Source organism: Mangifera indica, chromosome 15, assembly GCF_011075055.1.
Source record: "Mangifera indica cultivar Alphonso chromosome 15, CATAS_Mindica_2.1, whole genome shotgun sequence".
NCBI lineage: Eukaryota > Viridiplantae > Streptophyta > Magnoliopsida > Sapindales > Anacardiaceae > Mangifera > Mangifera indica.
In genome coordinates, this window is record NC_058151.1 from 4321168 (window position 1) to 4344953 (window position 23786).

The following is a 23786-nucleotide window of genomic DNA, read 5'->3' on the forward strand; positions in this document are numbered from 1 at the left end:
AAATATAAATAAGATTAGGTGTTATCTTTATCATTAATTTAAAATCATCTTTATATTCAATTATATATTAAAAAAATATAATATTATTTTTTATTGAATAACTTCGTTTGCAGCAATTCAACTTTAATTTACGCGCAGCTCCAGTTCCTAAACATGCTATTTAATCAAGAAAACTATTCACCCAGTTATCAACACTAACGTGAATTTATCCCTAATTTGCCCGGAACTCAAGCTCTTCACTAATTTTTTTTTCTCAGAACCATTGTACGTAATCCAATAATCATATCCAATTTGTGCTTGTTATTACGGCATCTTCATGCATCATGTCCTTGGGAACGTAGCTGGTCAATACTAAATTATCCATCGTCCATGTGACATCTATCTTACAATATGGGATAACGATGGTCAATTCATTTTAATTCATAGACGTACAAATAATTCACAAAATTTCTTTAAAACCCACATTTAGATTTGCCATAATACCCGTTCAAATGGCCTCAAGTTTTAACGTCATGTTCTTCAATTGCATTTCGTTTTTTATTCCGATTTCGATAATTTCATTACTCATTGTGCGTTCGCTCATCAAAGCATTCACAAACCCTCAACCCACCATCCGTTTTCCTCCAAGTCCACCATCTTTACCCATCATCGGTCACCTTCATCTAATAAGCACCCAATTGCCAAAGTCCCTCCAAACACTATCTCGCCGTTATGGCCCCCTCATGCAAATAAGTATAGCCTCAACCACACATGTCGTAGTCTCAAATGCCAGTGTAGCGAAAGAAATCTTGAAAACCCATGACATTAATTTTTCCAACAAGTATGAGTCTGGTCCTTGCCAATACAATATATATAAAGGCTGTGGTTTTATTACTGCCCCTTATGGCCCTTATTGGCGGTTTATCAAGAAACTTTGCGCGACCAAACTTTTTGCCGGAGCCCAGCTTGATCGATTCAATCATTTGCGAGAGCAAGAATTGGAAAAGTTGATGAAATCATTAATGAAGTGTTATGACGAAGGGAAGCCTTGCAATTTGGGGGTTGAGGTAGCCGACCTGATGAACAATTTGACATTCAGAATGACAATGAGCAAGAGATTCTCGGAAAATGGTGACGAAGCTAAAAGGATGAGGATGTTGATTCTGGAGATTATGGAGCTTGCTGGCAAGTTTGGTGCAAATGAAGTGTTTGGTTTTCTCAAAAATATCGATCTCTTTGGGAATGGGAAAAAGCTTAGAGAAGCAATTTGCCGATATGACGCACTTTTGGAAGAGATAATGAAGAACTATGAAGACAATCTAAAGAACGGTAAAGAAAATAGTGAAGATAGAGATCTGATGGATATATTGTTGGAGACTTACAGAGACACGAATGCTGAAGTGAAGTTAACGAGAAATAATGTAAAGTATTTCTTCATGGTGAGTGCTTAATTGCTGGTATTTTAAATTTACATGCCTACTATCTTGACTCAATTACAGTTTATAATTTTTAATACGATCTGTAAATCTAACATAACACGACACAAAAAAGAAATCAGATTAAGGTTGTGTCTTTTTACACAAAAATTATTTTGGGTCAACTTAGTACGACTCAAAAATCAATCAAATGATGTTAAGATTAACATAAAAATAACTTGAATTGAATCAAATATTTAAAGAAATATTACTTTAATAAAATATGTTAGAAATAAATTAAATAGATGTTGAATGACTAGTATCAATAGCAATTGAAATCCTTGTAGATTGCATATAGTTGTACATTTATATAGTTGATATTACTCATATTATTCTTGATTTTTATTTAAATTATTTACTTTATTATTCATAATGAGAATAAAATTTGGTTAGTAAGATTAATGATGTGTTTTAAAAATTTTAACATATAAATTTTTAGACCATTTGAAAATTAAAAAAAAAAATGTTACATTGTATATTTTATTAATAGAAAATTGAGATACTCTGATAAGAAATTAAAACATTAAAAACATTTAGAATAATAAAAACAACAAATGATTTCAGTCAATTTAAATTGTGTTAGATTAACTCAAAAATTAAAGGATTGGGTTTAGTTTAAAAATTTTGATACAATTCTGATTTAAATTGGGATAGAGTTAAATGTCTCTAACTCAAAACATAAATTTACACTATATGAAGACCATTGATGACACAAACTGCCAAGTGTAATAAGTCTTTGTCTAAAAATAAAATTTTGTTATAGTGTTAATCCACTTCTTCTAAGCAATATTTCTAAATCTCTTTAAATTGACTTGCATGATAGGAAATATTTATGGCGAGTGTGGATACCACATCAGCTGCCATACAATGGACCATGGCAGAGCTCATCAACCGTCCTGTGGTATTCAAGAAGCTGAGAAAGGAAATCGAATCACTAGTGGGTTTGAGCAGACTAGTCAAAGAATCAGACGTTCAAAAGCTCCCTTATTTGCAAGCAATCGTTAAAGAATCCTTGAGACTTCACCCTCCGGGACCCATTATGTTCAGAGAATGCATCGCTGATTGCAAGATCAAAGGGTTCGATGTAAAGGCCAAGACCAAAACCCTAATAAGTTTATATGCCATCATGCGGGACCCGGATTCGTGGCATGATCCAGATGAATATATACCGGAGAGATTTCTGAGTGAGAACAACATCGACGAGCACGATGAAATGGAAATGAAGGGTCAGGATTTTCGATACCTTCCATATGGTGGTGGAAGAAGAGGATGTGCAGGTGCTGCATATGCTCATTCAGTGATGCATGCGACGATTGGAGCCCTAGTTCAGTGCTTGGACTGGAAAGTGAAGGGCGGTGAAAAGATTGATATTACTGTTGGGTCTGGATTTTCAGGAGCAATGGCAGATCCTCTTATTGTTTACCCTATTGCACGTTTTAATCCCTTCAAATAATCATACCATATGATGTAAGAGTGTTATACATATACTTTTGGGTATATAATTGTATATATAAAAAATATATTATCATATAACTGAGTGTTACTTTATCATAAATTCAAAATTATTAAATCATATTATGAGATATATCTGTATACTCAATTATATACTCAAAAACATATCTAAATAATTTTATTGTATGATATACTCATTCTCCACGTGATATTGAGAAATAAGGCTTTTAAGCTTCTATGAAAGGTGATTTAGAAGTAGGAATTTGAGTTATAATCATTGTTTGCAATTAGTACATGTCATGAAAATTTGCCTTTTCTTATAATTTCTCATCTAGGGAGACTTCATCGGACTGATCTACAGCTCCAAATCCCCACCTTTTTTGACTTAATCAACAAGACTAATTATTATTTAAATGCATATGGGCACTTGCTGAATTGTTGATTCCGTAACGTTTTTATTAAATCGAGTAATGTACTAAGTTCATTTTGGTGTTTTTAAATTTCTTGCAAAGCAATGTCAAATTCAAGTGTGACCCAATTTTGAGTTGGTATTATAAATCAATAATAAAACTTTAAATTTAATTATTGTTAAACTATGACCTAATAATAATTAGTGACACTAGGCCTACCAATGTATTTAGATACAAGAGAATGAATTTTTTCACACTAATCATGCAAAAACGAGAAGTTCCAACAAAGTTGAAACTGATATTTTTCTACCTTTGGTAAAAAATAAAACGTTAGGTTTAATTGTTAAAAGATAATTTTGTCATTTTATAAAATAAAATTACTATAGGATTAATACAGTTACACCATTAAAATATAAGTAAATTACATTTTCTCCCGCTACTTTTTAAATTTATATCTTAGACTATTATCTTCAATTGAAAAATATCAAAACTCTAACACTAACTCAAACCACCAATTACAATTGAAATAAAAGTTAGAATCACATCAAAATCACATTAAAATGGTGCAATAATATCAAAATTATACTATTCTAATGCGATTATATCAAATGTCAATTTCGTTTTCGTTTCCACGTAACTGCTTCGTGCAGTAACTTCCCATGCATTATGGTCTGTAACTCCCATGACATAACTCCACACGTTTGCGTTGTATTCTTGATGGTAGAATGCTTATTTAAGGTCGCAAAAAAGGGTCCCTGGGTGAGCTTTTTCGTTAGAAATATATACACCATTCTATAAGGAAAAGAGATCACCTGGAAGACAAAAGTTTGCAAGCAATTTCCAGAGGATTATACTGCATCAAATCGTCAAACAATGGTCGGAGGTTAGTGATTAATATTCCGCAAATTTGATTTTGGTTTCTATCTTGCATACTCAGTATATATATGTTTAGATAGAGACCATATACATGTTTTACATTTGGTATCAGAGCTATTTTATACCTCTGTCTTGCTTTGATGTGTTAAACATGCAAAATTTTATGTTATCCCGAATTTCTTTAGAAAGAGAAAGTTGGTTGTTAGCATTTTTTGTTTAAAATTTTTATTTAAATGAATTCTATATCAAAAACTAAGAATTTTAATATATGGAACGTCAAAATCAGAGTTTTATAGGCTGGTTTAGAGTGCAAAATGAATATGGGTCTAAAACCAGGTCTATCGACCCGAATCTTGAGCTGGCTAGAGGTCAGGGACGATCTTCAGATGACATGTCATTTGCTTTTGGTTTCTACAGACGACATGTCATACCCATCACTTATGTCTCTTTTGTGATGCACTATCAGCCGACATGACATTTGCATTCATTTCCACCAGATGACATGTCGTTCATCTACTTTATTAAAATGTAAAAATTATTTCAATCTCGCGTTTCAATTTCAATTTTGTAAGGCACAAGGTTCTGAGTGAAATACTTGCCGCCCAGCCAATTTCAATTTTGTTGGGAATTCGAGACATCATACATTCTTATATGTTTTAGTTTTAGTTTTCATAAAATTTTAGTTTGTTATAACCCGTTACCATCCTCTGCCATGAAAAATAAAAGCTGTTAGGGTTCAGTTTGAATATATTATACATTTTGGCCTTAATAAAATATATTTTTATAATATGTGATTGCCAAAATAATTATTATTTTTTTTAATTGGATAATTTAAGTTTCATTTATCCAATTTTTAGTGTTTATATATATAGTTAATTTTATGTATAATTTTAGTTTAAATGAAATTATACTTTAAATAATTTCTTAAGGATCATATGCATAAAATTAGATGTCATGTGATTAGTCTAATTTTGATTGATCATAGAGTAGTCACAACATCTTTGATTATATTAGAGTTATACATTAAGTATCCTGAGGTCACATTTAGTTATATGACATCAGTTGTAATTAATCAATATAAATATGATAAATCTTATCCCACAGGAATTTTTATTATATTTATGTGATTAATTAGGATGAAATAACAAATTATTTTTCTTAATCTACCCTCAAGAATTAAGAAAAGGAATATAATTTGATAGTTTCATCATACGGTTAATATTTATATATAAACCTATTTAAATTAAAAACTTAGCCCACAGACAGTTTTTATGTTATATGGTTTATATATTTAAAGCATGTTCATACATTGGTAGAACATGATATTAATTTTAATAGCTTTAAATTTAGTGACTTAAGCGTGTATATTAATATTTATTTGCAGTTATTCAACTTGTGAATTTCTTTAATAATGTATGTGATGTTCTTATTTTAAGTGGTGACAATTATAAAATTTGGAAGGAGATAATTCTTCTCCAATTAGGGTGTATGGATATTGATTATGCTATTAGGAAGGATGAACCACCTACAGCTACAAAAACTAGCACTCAAAATGAAATTGCCCTGTATGAGCATTGGGAGCAATCTAATCGCTTAAGTATGATATTCATCAGGACACGTATATCTACTAGTATTCGTGGTTCAATCCCTGAGTGTAATAATGTTAGACAATTACTGAAGACTATTAATGAACAGTTTGAGTCTTCAGATAAAACACTTGTCAGCACTCTAATAACAAAGTTTACATCAATGAAGCTCACTAGTGTTAAAAGTGTGCGTGAGCACATCATGCAAATGAAGGATATTACGGCTCAACTTAAGGCTCTTGAGATTGAGATGTCTGAATCTTTCCTGATGCATTTCATTCTAAATTCTCTTCCACAACAATACGAACCTTTCAAAATCTCTTATAACACACATAAGGAAAAATGGTCAATCAATGAACTTCTGACCATGTGTGTTCAAGAGGAAGGAAGGTTGTTGATTGAAATGAATGAAAGTACACATATGGTTACACAAGGGAAGAAGAAGAAGAACCAAGCTAAGTATAAGGGAAAGGATAAAATATTCAATCAGCCCGAATTTAAGAAGGAATCCAAATGTTTTTTCTGTAAAAAGAAAGGACATGTGAAGAAGGATTGCATTAAGTTTAAAACTTGGCTTGAAAAGAAAGGTAATTCAATCTCACTTGTATGTTATGAATCTAATATGGTTGATGTTTGTCATAACACTTGGTGGATTGATTCTGGTTCTACAATCCATATTTCAAATACCTTGTAGGGCTTTCTAAACCAAAGGAAGTCGATGGCCAATGAACAAAGCATCTATTCAAGAAATAAGATGTGTTCACATGTGGAAGCGGTCGGAACGTGCAGATTAGTTGTAGATTCTAGTTTTTTTTTTTATTTAGAACTAACCTTTTATATTCCAAGTTTCTCTATAAACTTGATTTCTGTTTCAAGACTTGTACCCTTTGGATTTTCCTTTACATTTAATAAAACTGCATTTAGTTTGATTTATAAATCTGCAGTTGTAGGAAATGATACATTGTCTGATGGTTTCTTTTGAATTCATTTACAAAACAATGTTTCATTTAATTTGATGCATGTTCAAGGTAATATTGGTATTAAAAGGAGTGTTATGAATGAAAATTCCTCTATATTGTGGCATCGGAGATTGGGACATATCTCCATAGAAAGAATTAAACGGTTAATGAATGATGGGGTACTAAATACTCTAGATTTTACTGACTTTGATACTTATGTGGATTGTATAAAGGGAAAACAAACCAACAAGTCAAAGAAATGTGTCAAGAGGAGTTCAAACATATTAGAAATCATACATACAGATATTTGTTGTCCTGATATAGACGCTTATGGTTAAAAATATTTTATCTCATTTATTGATGATTGTTCACACTACATGTATCTCTATATGCTCCATAATAAGAATGAAGCATTAGATGTCTTTAAGGTTTTCAAGGCAGAAGTAGAGAAACAATCTGGAAAACAAATTAAAATCGTGAGATCAGATAGAGGTGGAGAATATTATGATAAATACACTCATAATGGACAAGCGCCTAGTCTATTTGCAAGGTTTCTTGAAGAAAATGGAATTGTTGCCCAATACACTATGTCTGGTTCTCCGGACCAAAATGGTGTAGTAGAAAGAAGAAACCTAACTTTATTGGACATGGTGCGGAGTATGCTTAGTAGCTCCAAACTTCCTAAATCACTGTGAGTAGAAGCTCTTAAAACGACAATATATATATTGAACCGAGTTCCAACCAAAGCTATTTCTAAAACACCATTTGAGTTATTTAAAGTTTGGAAACCGAGTTTGTGACATATACATGTTTGGGGATGCCCGTCTAAAGTAAGAGTTTATAATCCACATAAGAAGAAATTAGACCCAAGGACTATAAGTAGTTATTTCATTAGATATGCTGAAAAGTCTAAAGGTTATAGATTTTATTGTCTATCACATAGCACTAGAATAATGGAATCTCGAAATGTAAAATTTCTTGAGAATGACTTAATCAGTGGGAGCAATCAATCTCAGGATTTAGTTTTTAAAAAAGATCATTCAGATACTCAACCACTCATTTCGAGTAATAAATTGGTTGTTATTTACAACACCTCTCAAGTTCAAATGGATGTTGAACAACCAATTAATGAAGTTCCATAAGTTGCTGATAATACTCTAATAGATCAAACTGTTCAGCATCCTTCAGATACTGTTGAACCACCAGTTGTACACTCTACTCCACAAGAGGATAGTGTTACAACATTAAGAAGATCAATAAGAATGAAGAAATCAGCTATTTCTAGTGATTATATAGTATATTTACAAGAAATTGACCATAATTTAGGAGTCGAAGATGATCCTGTTACGTTTTCACAAGTAATGGATTGCAATAAATCTATTTTGTGATACAATACTATGAAAGATGAGATGGAATCTATGAAGAGTAATGGAGTCTGGGATCTTGTCAAGTTACCTAATGGGGCAAAGGCCATTGGGTGTAAATAGGTCTTTAAAACAAAGAAAAACTCATTAAGTAACATCGAGAGATATAAAACAAGACTCATTGCTAAGGGTTTCACTTAAAAGGAGAGAATCGATTACACAGAGACCTGTATCTAAGAAAGATTATTTTCGTATTATAATGGCATTAGTAGCCCATTTTGACTTGGAACTGCATCAAATGAATGTGAAAACGGCATTCCTCAATGGAGATTTAGAGGAAGAGGTATATCTGAAACAACCTGAAGGATTCTCCTCTAGTGATGGTGAGCATTTGGTGTGCAAGCTTAAGAAGTCCATATATGGATTGAAACAAGCATCATGTCAATGGTATTTGAAATTCCATGAGGTTATCTCTTCATTCGATTTTAAAGAGAATATCATGGATCAATGTATATACCAGAAGGTCAATGGGAGTAAAATTTATTTCCTTGTTTTATATGTGGATGATATATTACTTGCAACCAATGATAAAGGATTGTTTTATGAAGTGAAACAATTTCTCACTAAAAACTTTGATATGAAAGATATGGGTGAGGCGTCTTATGTCATTGGCATTAAGATTCATAGGAACAGACCTCAAAGCATACTAAGCCTATCTCAAGAAATCTATATCAACAAAGTTTTAGAGAGATTTCGGATGAAAGATTGTTCACCAAGTATAGCACCAATTGTGAAGGGTGATAAGTTCAATTTGAACCAATGCCCTAAAAATGAACTTGAAAAGGAACAAATGCAGAACATTCCCTATGCTTCAGCTGTTAGAAGTCTTATGTATGCTCAGGTTTGCAAAAGACCTAACATTGCATTTGTTGTTGGGATGTTAGGAAGATATCAGAGTAACCCACGTATAGACCACTAGAGAGCTGTAAAGAAAGTGATGCAATACCTTCAAGGGACCAAAGAATATATGCTTATATATAAACGGATCGATAATTTCAAGGACTTATCATCATAATTCGTGTATTTTATTTCTTTATTTCAGTATGTGGATTCATGGGTTATAGACCAAGTGGGAGAATGTCAGTTTCGTTTTCGTTTTCACGTAACTACTTCATGCAGTAACTTCCCATGCATTATGGTTTGTAACTCTCATGTCATAACTCCACACGTTTGCGTTGCATTCTTGATGGTAAAATGCTTATCTAAGGTCGCATTCTTGATGGTAGAATGCTTATCTAAGGTCGCAAAAAAGGGTCTCTAGATGAGCTTTTTCGTTAAAAATACATACACCATTCTATGAGAAAAAGAGATCACCTGGAAGACAAAAGTTTGCAAGCAATTTCCAGAGGATTATACTACATCAAATTGTCAAACAATGGTCGGAGGTTAGTGATTAATATTCCACAAATTTAATTTTGGTTTCTATCTTGCATACTCAGTATATATATGTTTAGATAGAGACCATATACATGTTTTACATCAAAATCATATCAAAATAGTACAATTTCATTGAATTCTAACCATATCAATACGATTTTGGTTAGATTCACACCAAAATAGTGTGATTGTAATTAAATCACAATATTATAGTGTAAGTTTGATTGAAATCAAAGCGATTCAGTTAAAATCACGCTTATCTAGTACCATTCCAATTGTCATCGACAATTTGTATTTTTCATAAAACAAGGGTAAAATATAATTAATAAAGTTTTAGAGGTAAAATGCTATTTATCTTTAATGAAATTAAAATTTATGAAGCTTATTTTTGTCTTTTCAGTGTGTTTATCCAAAAAATTAACTAATTTTTCTAACAGTGCTTAATTAAATATAGGAAAATGTCATTACTTTTTATTTCAAAGCTAGGAACTTATCATATTGGCATAGTTTATGTGGGAAGTAGTCGTTCTATTAGATATCTTGAACATCAAAGACACATTAATAAATCTGACAACCACCAATAGAACACAATCAACATCTTTCAACTACTATCTTGTAAGTCATAACTATATGCACAAAAAAAAAAAAAATTAAACATCAAATTATTATGCCTATAAATTTTAAATTTTATGTTTTTCATATAGTTTGAAGATTAAAAAAAGGCCAAAGGACTATTTCCCACCCAAGGTATGCTGCAATCTCAAGTTTCCATCTTTTATCTTTGATAATACCAAATACCCACTCATAAGCAGTTAAAATTAACGGAACTCTAACCCCTAAAAATATTTTCTCTTTTTCGCCCCCTAACCTCTAAAAACAAACCATTTCCCCCTAGGCCAAGTTTTGAAAAATAGCATTCCCCCCCCTAGGCAATCTCCGACACCGAATCTGGCTCCATCGCCGACGACGACGCTTTCCAGAGGCACCACCATGCTCCGACGGTCTCCCTTGCCTCCTCTGGAGCGACAGTCGGCCGAGATCTGGCCTAGAAAGAAGAAAAGCTTCGTCAGGAGATCTGGTCTCCCTTGCACACCAAATGTTATTATAACATACAAGTTCATATAATTACAACAAACCGAAACAAACAATTTTGATTGCTACCCAAAGATAGAAGGAGCCACTTCAACATAATGACGAATAAAAACTTAAATGACTTTGCTTAAACACATTTTAAACGATTGGCAATCCCAAAAAAATAATAAACCACTTAATTATCTTCATATTCATACTAATGACTCCAAAACATCTGCATGCTTAATAGGATAACACACCAGTGGTTTTGCCATTTCTAAAGAAAACCCTGGCCCTTGGCTCAAATCAACCTTCTCCCCATCCTCAAGTTTCCAATCAAAACATTGGACCAACGATCCAACGGCTGTATTTATCACCAACATGGCTAATGATGCACCCACACAAACTCTTCGCCCACTTCCAAATGGAAGGTAACGAAAATTCTGACCCTTAAATTCCATTGGATGCTCACCAATTTTCTCTTCAGAGCTCTCCAAAAACCTCTCTGGGATAAATTCATCGGGACTAGTCCACGAATCAGGGTCCCTCATTATGGCATATACATTAATCAGCACTCGACTCTTGGACTTCACAGTGTAGCCATTGACGGTGCAATCTTCAGCGCACTCCCTGATTATTAATGGCGCTGAAGGGTGAAGTCTCAGTGTCTCCCTTATGACCGCTCGGAGGTAGGGTAAATTTGGGATGTCTGATTCTTTTACCAGCCTGTTTGTTCCCACGACTGCATTGATCTCCTCTCTCAGTTTTCTGAAGGCTTTTGGATGGTTTATCAGTTCTCCCATGGCCCATTGCATGGCTGTTGATGAGGTGTCTGTCCCCGCCATGAATATGTCCTGGTTAAAGAAGTTACAATCAGTGAACAATATACAATATAATAAGTAGTTTATTATATGCTTCTTTATGAGATTGCTAAAGATTCCTGTAGAATGATTTTGTCTCGTCTAATAATTTAAACTTCATAAGTACTCTGTAATTTGTTTAGACTTTTAAAATCATTTGGGAGAATATTTACATTATCCTTAAAATATTTAAAATTATTATTTGGACACCGATTAGACACTAATTAATAAATAAACTCTTAAAATCTAAAATTATATCACGTATTGTACCATTAGAGTTAAAGAGTAAAATAGTAACTTTGATTTTATAAGAAAATTTTTAAATTCTTTTTTATAAAAAAGGTAAATTTTAAGATATTATCCTTAAATTAATTAATAAAACTATGTATATAAATAAATTATATAAACTTATTTTATACAAATTGAAATAACAGTTTGTGATTGAGTCATGTAATTGTTTTTTCTAACTTCAAAATCACTTAATTAAATATCATCACCTAAATTTGTATAAATAAGTTTATATATATAGTATTACTCTATATAGAAAAGATGAATGCATGCTTTAAAAGGATATTTCAATAGGGCTAATAGTGTAATATAAATCTTAACTATACTGTAAGGGGGCGTTTGGTTGAGAGATTTTAAGATTACCTTGGTAATCTATCTTTTATTCTCTTGTTTGGTTTGTCAGTAATAAAATATTATAGTAATCTTCTATTACCAATGTTGACGTGGCAGGTAATATAGGTGGTAATCTGATTACCACATTTACCTTAGGTATTTAAAGATTATTGAGGTGATCTTGAGTTTATTATAATTATATTATTATGTATTAATTTTTTTAGATAAAAATAAATTTATTTTTAATTAATATAACAAATAATATAAAAAATGTATAAAAATAATTATATTTAAGGGCATTTAAGTAAAATAATTTACTAGTAATCTTTTATTACTTTTAACCAAACACAATAATTATTTATACCTATCAAATTTTATCAAGGCCAAATGACTATTTCCCACCCAAGGTTTGATGTTTTCTCAAAAGTCCCCCCTTTAACTATGGAAACACCAAATACCCACTCATGGCCGGTTAGATTTAACCAAACCCTAACACCTGAAAATTTTATCTCTTTTTGCCCCCCTAAACTTTAAAAACTAAAAATTTTCCCTCAGCCTAAGTTTTAAAAAATGGCAGTTTCACCCTAGGGTTTGGTTTTGAAATCTCCGACGACCGTTTCGGCTCCATTGTCGACGGCCTCTCCCTCTCGAAGCAGCCTCTCCTTCCGACGAATGCTTTCCTCCCATTTGGAGGCTCGATCGGCGTCGAAAACGCCTTGGGAGACGAAGAACTTCATCGGGGAAGACGAAGTCGTTTCGTCTCTCAAGGTGTTTTCGACGCCGATCGAGCCTCCAAATGGGAGGAAAGCATTCGTCGGAAGGAGAGGCTGCTTCGAGAGGGAGAGGTCGTCGGCAATGGAGCCGAAACGGTCGTCGGAGATTTCAAAACCAAACCCTAGGGTGAAACTGCCATTTTTTAAAACTTAGGTTGGGGGAAAATTTTAGTTTTTAAAGTTTAGGGGGGAAAAATTAGATTCTATTTTAGTTTATTTTTAATATTATAGCAAAAATGATGATTTTACCCCTACCACCGTTAGGGTTTGGTTAAATCTAACCGGCCATGGGTGGGTATTTGGTGTTTTCATAGTTAAAGAGGGGACTTTTGAGAAAACATCAAACCTTGGGTGGGAAATAGTCGTTTGGCCTTTTATCAAACATAGTTATCATTTATACCCAGTAATCTTTTAAGTAATCTATCTTCAAGGTAATCTTTCTACTTTGGTAATAAAATATTACCCAAATCAAACGCCCCATAAAGGGGTTAAACTAAAGGGGTATTATGATAAAGTATTCAAGCTACCGTGAGAATCCATTTGATAAGATAAAACGGTATTAATCATATAAATTTCAAATTTTATATGTCAGTTTGATTAAAAAATTTCTAATTATCATTTCAGATGATCAATTCAACAACCATAATAGTAGTTTTCAAAATTGTTGTAGAGAAGATTGAAAAATCCAATCGAAAAACTTACAAGCAAGAAAGATTTGATATCCTTTCGAGTTAGCTTCATTTCAGCGTTTGGGTCTCTATATATTTCCAACAAGATATCCATCAAATCCATCCTTTGATCAGCACCAAAATCCATCTTCGCTCTTTCTTCATGTTCTTTCATGATCCTCTCCACAATGCCATCGTACTTGAGCAAAGCAGACATAAGCTTCTTCCCATTCCCAGAGAAATCAAGAACTTTCAAAGGCCCCAAAACGTCTCCTATTTGTAACTTTCCTGCGAGCACAAAAAGAGTATTTACAAGCCCCTTAATCTCCGCAGCATCGTTGTCACTGCCAGAGCAACGTGTGCTCATTGCCATCTGACAAATAGTGTTATTTGTCAAAGTTGTGAATTCGCTACTCAAATCACACGGCTTTCCTTCTTTGTAACACTTCATCACCGACTGCACAAGCTTCACCTTCTCCTCATCGCGCACCGAAATGAACTTATTAAGCTGAGGGACGGATAAGAGCCTCGTCATGCTGAGTTTCTTCATGAACCGCCAGTAGTCACCGTACTCAGAAAGAATAAATCTTGATCCTCTATAAATGAAGTACTCTGAGGCGCCAAACTCAGGCCTAGAGGAAAAGTTGAGCTCTTGGGTTTTCATAATTTCTTCGGCTACAGCAGCGTTTGATACAACAACACATTGAGAAGCACCCATACGAATTTGCATCAGAGGGCCATAGCAGGAAGCTAGGGTTTGGAATGATTTTGGGAGCACCTTGCCGACCAAGTGAAGATGGCCGATGAAGGGCAGTGCAGGTGGGCTGGGCGGAGGAGAGATTTCAGTTTCAGGTTTTGAGAAGGTTTTGATGAAATAGTGAATTAGCAGGGCGGTGATGAGCCAAATCAAGAACATTAAGTAGTAAAGCAAATCAGTAGCATATGTGATCGCCATTGAAATTTTTCCAAGAGATGATTGATTGACTGGACTGGATTGTGAATTGTGAGAAGCGTGATTATATAGAATTTTTGGAAATGGTGAATACGTTTATGCAAACGTAATCATCCGTGGCCATCACTATTATTTTTGGTTTATGGTTAAGTGATTTGTTCGGCTGGTAGAACCTGCCAACCGTAGTCAAATAAGAGATATGACAAAATGCAATTTCCCACCAGAACCATAATTCTCACTCTCAAGTTTGAACATTTTATTTATCCACCGTCATTCTCTTAAAATAAAAAAGTTATTTTGCGTAAAACCTTTTAATCTCTTTTCAAATTTTGTTAGGGTAACAAGTGAGAAAAATTAATTTTTTTCATCTTTTTATATAAAATTTTATTAATTTAATTTTTTATATGATGTTGTTAATGATTTTTTGAGCATTGACAATCTTATGATTACCCTATCTCCATCACTACCCAGAGCCAGCTGTGGGTTAAGCTAAAACTGGTAAGGTCTAATGTTTCATGGGTTATACCATACAAAGACCTATAAAAATGCAATTAATTTCAACCCATCAAATATGAAAGCTTAGGGCACGACCCACGACACAGGTTTTTCGAAATATTACTTTTAAAATTTTAATTTATTAATTATTTTATTATTTTAAATTTTTAAGCATATCAGATTAACTTATAGATCTTCTCGTGAGCCCCTAACATACCAAAGCTATTTCTTGCCCAAGAAAGTGGGTCATGTCAACCCATATGTTAACACAACATACTTTTAGCTCTATCACTACCGCTATCACTTGTTCCACCACCACAATCATCGTGCTCTTCAATGCCCTCAAACTAGTGTCCATGCACTTCTGTATGTTCATGATGGTACTACCATCCTCTTATCCTTTGCATTGTCTCTATGTTAGTAAAACTTAGCGTAGTCCTTATTCATCTCTAACATTATCATCACCATCGATTAAGAAGCTAATGTATGATACACCACTAAGAGATTTGCATGGATGTTACTCAATATTGGTGATTGGCACAAACTTATCGACAGTGATATTAAGTAGATCATCTATAGTTTATTGAAATTTTACAACATAATTGGTTTCAGACTACTAATGCATGCACTATGCTAGTGAACATGGGTTGACATTCTTTCTTCAATAAAACTATATGCATACTTTTTTGAGTATATAATTGAATACACAAAAAATGTGTTATCATATGAGTAAACAATTTTGAATTAAGAATAAAATAACACTCAATCACATAATGACACGTTATTTATGTTCTCAATTATATATTAAAAAAAGTGTACAAATAGCATTGCATTTCTTTCTTTCAACCAATAAATAACATTGACTTCATTCTTTCTTTAAGAATGTCTTATAAAAAAGAGAGTGCAAGTTTCTATATTAGTAGTTCGATATTAATGTTAGCTTGGTGGTTATGGTAAGATTGTAGTAATCCAATAAAGTAAGCTAGTTTTGATATATTGCAAGAGGTGGTGAGAAATCTACCATTGATGATGAAGATGAGGGAAGTTGCCACGAGGAGTGGAAGAAGAAAAAATAAAAAATAAAGATAAGCATAGAGACAACAACAATAATAATTATATAATATTTATAATTAATTAATATTGCACTACAACAAATATTAAATTTAGAGACAAAATATTTAAAAATGATTTTAATTTTATTTAAAAATGTTAAAATTTCGTCCTTAAATGATTATTTTAGGGATAAGTTAAGATATATTTTTAAGGACATTTTCAATGTCGTCTCAAAATTATAATTTTAGGGACAATTTAATTGTTATCCGAAAATGATAATTTTAGGGGACAAAATCTTAATTTCATCCCTAAAAACATAATATTTATTTTAAGAATAATTTTAATTTCATCATAGAATGTTACTTTTAGGGACAATCTTATTTTTGTCCTAGAATAATAACTTTAGGGGACGAAATTAAAATTTTGTCCCCTAAAACATAAGATTATTTTTAAAGATAATTTTAATTTCGAGTGTTACTTTTAGGGACGAAATCTTAATTTCGTCTCAAACAACGTATGATTTATTTTTATGGACAATTTTAATTTCACCCTAAAATGTCATTTTTATGGATAATTTTATTTTCGTCTTAGAATAATAATTTTAGAATACAAAATTAAAATTTTACCTTCAAATAAAGTATTTACCATCTACTCATTTCATATATTTGCCACATTTATTTGTTCAATTCAAATCAACAATTCACTGTCAACTCATGAGAAACAATGCACCACAAACCGACAAAGCAAACCCCAGAATTCATTACAAAAATAGTGAATATAAATCAAAACAAAAAATTTTGTGCTCGATTCCTAATACAATCAAGGACTAAATTTTTTATTTTTGATTCATAAAACAATTAAGGATATAAAAAATTGTCTCTAATTCACTATTTAATCAAAGACAAAAAAATTTGTCCCTAATTTATTATACAATTAAGAACAAAAAAAATTTTCTCCTTTCGCTATACAATTAAGAACAAAAAATGTTATCTCTAATTCATATGCAATTAAGGATCAAAATTTTTATCTCTAGTTCACTGCCCATTCAAGAACGGCAAATGTTGTCCCTGATTCATTACACATTCAATGACCAAAAAAATTGTCTTTAATTCAATGTATAATCAAGGGTGAAAAAGTTTATCCCCAATTCATATATATTCAAGGACCAAAAAAATTATTTTCAATTCATTATATAATTAAGAACGAAAAATTTTATCCCTAAATGTAAACTTTTTAGGACGAAATAGAGTTATTTCAAATGAGATCTATTTTATTATGGACAAAATATTTTGTTTCAAAATATGTATCTTTTTATGATGAAACACTATTTCATCCACAATAATTAATTATTAAGAACGATCTCATTTTTTGTAGACATTATCAATTATTAACACATTTTTTTGATAATTTGATCTTTCGTCCTAAATAACTTTTTAAAATGAGATTTTTGACTTTTGGGAACGAAAATTTTTATCCTTAAATTAAATATTTTTTATAGTATTAGTCTACGGTCTTTTATGTAATTTCAATAAAATTTAATCACATATGTATTAATTGAAGGGACAAACAAATAGTTATAGTGAAATTAAATAGTTTTATAAAAAAAATAGTTAAAGGGATAAACAAATAATTAAAGGGATGAAACGTGTTGTTGTATCAAAATTAGGATGGGAAATAATCAGTTGGCCAAAATAAAGTAGGGATGAAACTTTTTGATGATGCAAAACCCCCCATCAAGTTTGTCCATCTATGTTAAGGTATCAGACTGAGCAAGTAAAACCTCGCATCAAAAGTCACGTCTTATTATGATATCAACAGGTCTTGAACAATTGTCCTCTCTTGAATTTATAAAATAATTCTACAATTCTTATCTATCAAATTACCTCTAGAGGCGGGAATGTGGTTAAGTTATTGTTGTATTGTCGGGATAATTTTCTTAAATCAAGTATATTTAAGTGACAATAAATAATAGAAAAGGGTTATTATTGTCAAACATATAAAAGGGTTAAATTAATGAATAATATTACATATATAAATAACATATACAATTTTATACACAAATAATAAAATGTTATTAAATAATTAAATAGTTTAAAATTAAATATAAAATAATATCAAATCATATAATGATATATTATTCTTTGTACATAAAACTATATATATTATTTATACATATAATTTTATTATAAACTAATTTCATCAAATTGAAATGGATTCCGATCCATATAAATGAGGAGAAATAACATGTCGGGATTTGTTAATTAAGTGAGCGTGGACGTGGTCCTGATTTTAGCAATTTGATCCAGTAAAGTCTAAAGGAAAGTTAGATCAATCCCTATAAAAACAAAGTTATTATATTTAATTAAATGATATTTTTTTATAAATAATTCAATAATGTTGTACAGGTGGGGAAATTTTTTTAATGTTTAAATTATTTAAGGCATTCAAGAGATTGAAATGTTCAACCCACTTAAATTGTGTTGAAAATATATAAAACGTGTTTCATCAAAGTGGAAATTTTTTCAATGTTTATCAAACGTGTTTTATAAATGTGGTTTTGAGAGAAAAAGGTGCACAATCTAATGGGATAATGGTTTAAAATGTTCGATTTAAATGATTATATATTTTAAAAAAAAGGTCTATTTTCACATAAAAACTTAACAACAAGAATCAATAAACTAGGTTAGTTTTAAGATTTAAATTGTTTAACTTAAAATTTGTTTCTATCGTAGAAGAGATAAGTAGAAAACTTTCATTTTCATAGGAGTCTTGAATTTGAATGAAATGCATGCGAACATGATTGTGTTGATGTTAAGTTTGAAATATTTTGTCACAAATCATGATTTAAGTAGTTTATCAGTGAAAAAAAATCAAATTATATTACAACCGTATTATTAAAAGGTCAATATCGATCATTAACCATTTTCTTGGTTGTAACTCACTTTCTTTCCACAACAATTAACCATTTTTTTGGTTGAATCTCACTTTCTTCCCACAACAATTAATCTTCTTCCCCACTGCTACTTTGGAAATTCATCGCAAAAAATCACATCAAAATTTAACATATTTAAAACTACTAAAATATCAATCAATTCTCACATGTTCACAATTACTACGGCATCCCTACGGACCTTATCAAACAGAACACTCCCCCAATCAAGTAATTAAGTCCACTTAATTACTTGTCATACACTCAATGGCAATAATTCTAATCTCTTAATTACACTAGATGCAATGAAGGAGTGAGTCACAATTACGATTACCCTCTAAAGTAGACATGTCAATTAGGTCGAGCCTAATGGAGGCTTGACCCAAAACATAAATTTAAAATCTAACATGATAAGGTCCGGCTTGATATTGTAGTATGTTAAGTCTAGCTCATGGCCTTTTTGGGTCGGGTCATAGACTTTAATATTAAACCTGTAGACCGGCACGATCCAGTCTATTACTATTTAAAAAAAATGAAAATTAGAAATATATATATATATATATATATATATATATATATATATATATATATCAGAGGGCAATGACTTTTGCCAAGCTTCTGCCTTTGCAGCACAATTTGGCTTCTACCACAACGGCAAAAGCCTTTAACTGTATTTTTTTTAATTTTTTAATTAATTAATTTATTTTATATAAACCAATCTAATTCTTTTTCAATTTTAATTTCTCTCAATCTCAATTCTTTCATTATATTTTTAATCTTATTTTCTCTCATCAACTTTCTTTTGAAAACTATCTAAATTTGTGAATAATAATTCTTTGTATTTATAATTTCATTTTCATTTCAATTTTATCATTACAAAATATTATAAATGGATTCAATGTCAAAAAAATTGAGAGATTTAGATATTAAAAATGAGTAAATAAATAGTATAGTATATACATTTTTTAATTTATGTTAGTAATTTATACAGTGTGTAAATTTATTTATTTATATTATATTATAAACTTATAATATTTTTCATCCTGTAATCACAATATCCCTCCACCACAAATAAAGGATTATAAATAAAATGTTCAAAATATTGTCTTTAGTTTTAATAATTGAAAAATAATTTGTATTTAAAATTTTTACTTAAAAATTTTAAAAAAAAAATTTTAAAATGGGTTGGGCCGGCCCATTTAAGGTCTGATCCGGTATAATTAAGGTCTATTATTATATGGGTCAAACTTTGAGCTTTCACATATCAATGGGACAGGCCAACCCGAAGGCCCATTATTATATGAGTCTCAGGCCCATTAGCTTGATGGGTCGAGCCAAAGCCGGCCCTATCCATTGACACCTTTGTTGCAAAGAGTCATTGATAACTCAACTTCAAAATAGATTAAAAAACAAATAGCCCTGGGTACATACCTATGGGGTTAGATGCACATTGATGTGGTAACTAAATCGCAAATTTGACATATATAAGCAAACTCAAATAAGTTAAACTGAATTTCATGGATACTGCAAACACCACACGTACCCAACTATCAAAATTTACATTGAAGCCAAGATTTCAAGCATACAGCGAATACCAAACTTACCCCACAGCGTGTTGAGCATGTTTATAACTAACACATGTTAAAATTTCAATGATTCCCTATTATGCGTATTGTGCATGGTCTGCATGGAAAATTGCATTCAGCCACCACCTTCACTTGTTCCTAGTATGTGTGATGCACATATTAGGTTATGAATCACGTATATAATTGGATGTTAATTTATCATAAATTCAAAATTATCAAATCATATTATAAGATATATCTGTATATTTAATTATATATTCAAAAATATATATACATAATTTTATTGTATGATATACCTATTCTCCACATGATATTAAGAAATAAGGCTTCTAAGCTTCTATGAAATGTGATTTCGAAGTAGGGATTTGAGTTATAATCATTGTTTGTAATTAGTGCATGTCATGAAAAATTGCCTTCTCTTATAGTTTCTCATCTAGGGAGACTTCTTGGGACTGATCTACGGCTCCAAATTACCATCTTTTATTTCTTAATCAACAAGACTAATTATCATTTAAATGCATGTGGGCACTTGCTGAATTGTTGATTCCATCACGTTTTTATTATACCGAGTAATTTATTAAGTTAATTTTCGTGTTTTTAAATTTCTTTTAAAGTGATGTCAAATCAAATGGGATAATTAATTAAAATAAGCAAAATTTTAAGCGTTTATACGTTTTTAGGTCACTCTAGAAAAGTTTTATCAAAATAAGCAAACCATATTTTTTTTTTACCCTTTTTACCCTTATATTGAAAAACCAAGTAAAAATATTTTTTCTGAGAATGTGCGTCGGTTTATGGTGGTTATGATGGTGGCTAGGGATTTTACAGTGAAATCTTAAATATGTCGAATTATATATATGAATGTTTTTGAATGTTTCGAACGCTTAAAATGATGTAGTTTCGATGTTAATGGATGTCTGGAAGTGTAGCCGTTGAGAGACAAAAGCGCAAAAAGTGAACAGTGTCACGCAAACTGCGTAAATTTACAATGTCGTGCAAACTGCTCAAATCGTACAAATACTGTTCACATCGCAATAGTACGATTTTAATTAAATCACAATATTCTAGTATAATTTTGATTGAAATCAACACGATTTAGGTATTGATAATATTCTTAAAGATTAATTATTTTTATAAAATAAATACAATTGTACTTGATAAAATAAATTTTCAATGTCATGGAAACCATAAATCTTACTGAATAAGTAGCCCATATAATATTTCTTCTTCAAGATTTTAAACTTCAACTCAAAGTAGGCAAAAGCAAGGTTGTTGATCTCCACCTATTGAATTCAATATTTGTGTCATTTTTCTTTTGTATACGATTTTTGAGTCTCTAGTAATCACTCTTGATGGTGTATGGGACTTCATAATACAAATGTTGTCCCTAATTCATTACACATTCAATAACAAAAAAAAATTGTCTCTAATTCAATGTATAATTAAGAGTGAAAAAGTTTGTCCCCAATTCATATATATTCAAAAACCGAAAAAATTATTCTCAATTTATTGTACAATCAAAAACGAAAAATCTTATCCCTAAATGTGAACTTTTTAGGACGAGATAGAGTTATTTCAAATAAAATCTATTTTATTATGGACAAAATATTTCTTTCTAAAATGTGTATCTTTTTATGACGAAACACTATTTCATTCACAATAACTAATTATTAAGAATGATCTCATTTTTCGTAAACATTACCAATTATTAACACGTCTTTTTTGACAATTTAATCTTTCGTCCTAAATAACTTTTTAAAACGAAATTTTGACTTTTAGAAATGAAAATTTTTGTCCTTAAATTAAATATTTGTTGTAGTATTAGTCTACGGTTTTCTATGTAATTTCAATAAAATTTAATCACATATGTGTTAATTATTTAGGATAGTTTCATAATTTATTAAAAGGGACAAACAAATAATTATAGTGAAATTAAATACTTTTATAAAAAAAATGGATTTTTTAAACTAAAGGGATGAAACATGTCATTTTATCAAAATTAGGATGGGAAATAATCAGTTGGCCAAAAGAAAGTAGGGATGAAACTTTTTGATGATGCAAAACCCCATTCAAGTTTGCTAATCCATATTAAGATATCAGACTGAGCAAATAAAACCTCGTATCAAAACTCACATCTTATTATGATATCAACAGATCTTGAACAATTGTCCTCTTTTGAATTTATAAAAGAATTCTACAATTCTTCTCTATCAAATTATCTCTTGAGACGGGAATATGGTTAAGTTATTGTTGTATTCTCGGGATAATTTTCTAAAATCAAGTATATTTAAGTGACAATAAATAATAGAAAAGGGTCATTATTATCAAGGGTTTAATTAATGAGTTGTGTTATATGTACAAATAATATATACAATTTTATACACAAATAACGACGTATCATCGAGTGATTGAATAATTTAAAATTAAATATAATGACATATTATTTTTTATACATAAAATTATATATATTATTTATATAAATAGTTTTATTGTAAATTAATTTCACCAAATTGAAATGGATTCCAATCCATATAAATGAGGAGAAATAACATGTCGGGATTTGTTAATTAAGTGTGCGTAGACGTGGTCCTAATTTTAACAATTTGATCCAGTGAAGTCTAAAATAAAGTTAGATCAATCCCTATAAAAACAAGGTTATTATATTTAATTAAATGATATTTTTATATAAATAATTCAATAATATTGTACGAGTGAGGAAATTTTTTGAATGTTTATATTATTTAAGGCATTCAAGAGATCGAAACGTCCAATCCACTTAAATTGTGTTGAAAATATATAAAACGTGTTTCATCAAAGTGGAAATTTTTTAAATGTTTATAAAACGTGTTTCATAAATGTAGTTTTGAGAGGAAAAAGTGCACAATCTAAGTGAGATAACTGTTTGAAATGTTCGATTCAAATGATTATATATTTTAAAAAATGAGACCCACTTTCACATAAAAACTTAACAATAAGGGGGTGTTTGGTTGATGTCTTTTAAAATTATTTTGGTAATTTATCTTTTATTCTTTTGTTTGGTTTGTCAGTAATAAAATATTACAATAATCTTCTATTACCAATGCTGACGTGGCAGGTAATATAGGTGGTAATCTGATTACCACATTCACCTTAGGTATTTAAAGATTACTGAGGTAATCTTAAATTTATTATAATTATATTATTATTTATTAATTTTTTGAGATAAAAATAAATTTATTTTTAATTAATATAACAAATAAT

General features: G+C 30.7%; 2 protein-coding genes across 2 annotated transcripts; one reads left to right on the top strand and one right to left on the bottom strand.

Annotated features, from left to right (window-relative positions):
* Positions 1-491: 491 nt before the first annotated feature.
* LOC123197180 (cytochrome P450 93A2-like) lies at positions 492-2907 on the top strand. The gene is made up of 2 exons (XM_044611345.1): positions 492-1418; positions 2278-2907. Exons 1-2 carry the CDS (start codon positions 492-494, stop codon positions 2905-2907), a joined length of 1557 nt encoding a protein of 518 aa, XP_044467280.1.
* Positions 2908-10726: 7819 nt separating this feature from the next.
* LOC123198302 (3,9-dihydroxypterocarpan 6A-monooxygenase-like) lies at positions 10727-14517 on the bottom strand. Its single transcript, XM_044612990.1, has 2 exons — positions 13566-14517; positions 10727-11463 (listed from the first exon to the last, which is right to left on the bottom strand). The coding sequence occupies exons 1-2, from the start codon at positions 14484-14486 to the stop codon at positions 10822-10824; spliced, it is 1563 nt and encodes a 520-aa protein (XP_044468925.1). The 5' UTR covers positions 14487-14517; the 3' UTR covers positions 10727-10821.
* Positions 14518-23786: the final 9269 nt, after the last annotated feature.

Bases quoted from the DNA above. Each gene is read 5' to 3' on its own strand.
- LOC123197180 (XM_044611345.1), top strand. From the start codon at position 492: ATGGCCTCAAGTTTTAACGTCATGTTCTTCAATTGCATTTCGTTTTTT. The intron at 1,419-2,277 runs GTGAGTGCTTAA...CTTGCATGATAG, and splicing joins ATGTAAAGTATTTCTTCATG to GAAATATTTATGGCGAGTGT.
- LOC123198302 (XM_044612990.1), bottom strand. From the start codon at position 14,486: ATGGCGATCACATATGCTACTGATTTGCTTTACTACTTAATGTTCTTG. The intron at 11,464-13,565 runs GTAAGTTTTTCG...TTCTTTAACCAG, and splicing joins ATATCAAATCTTTCTTGCTT to GACATATTCATGGCGGGGAC.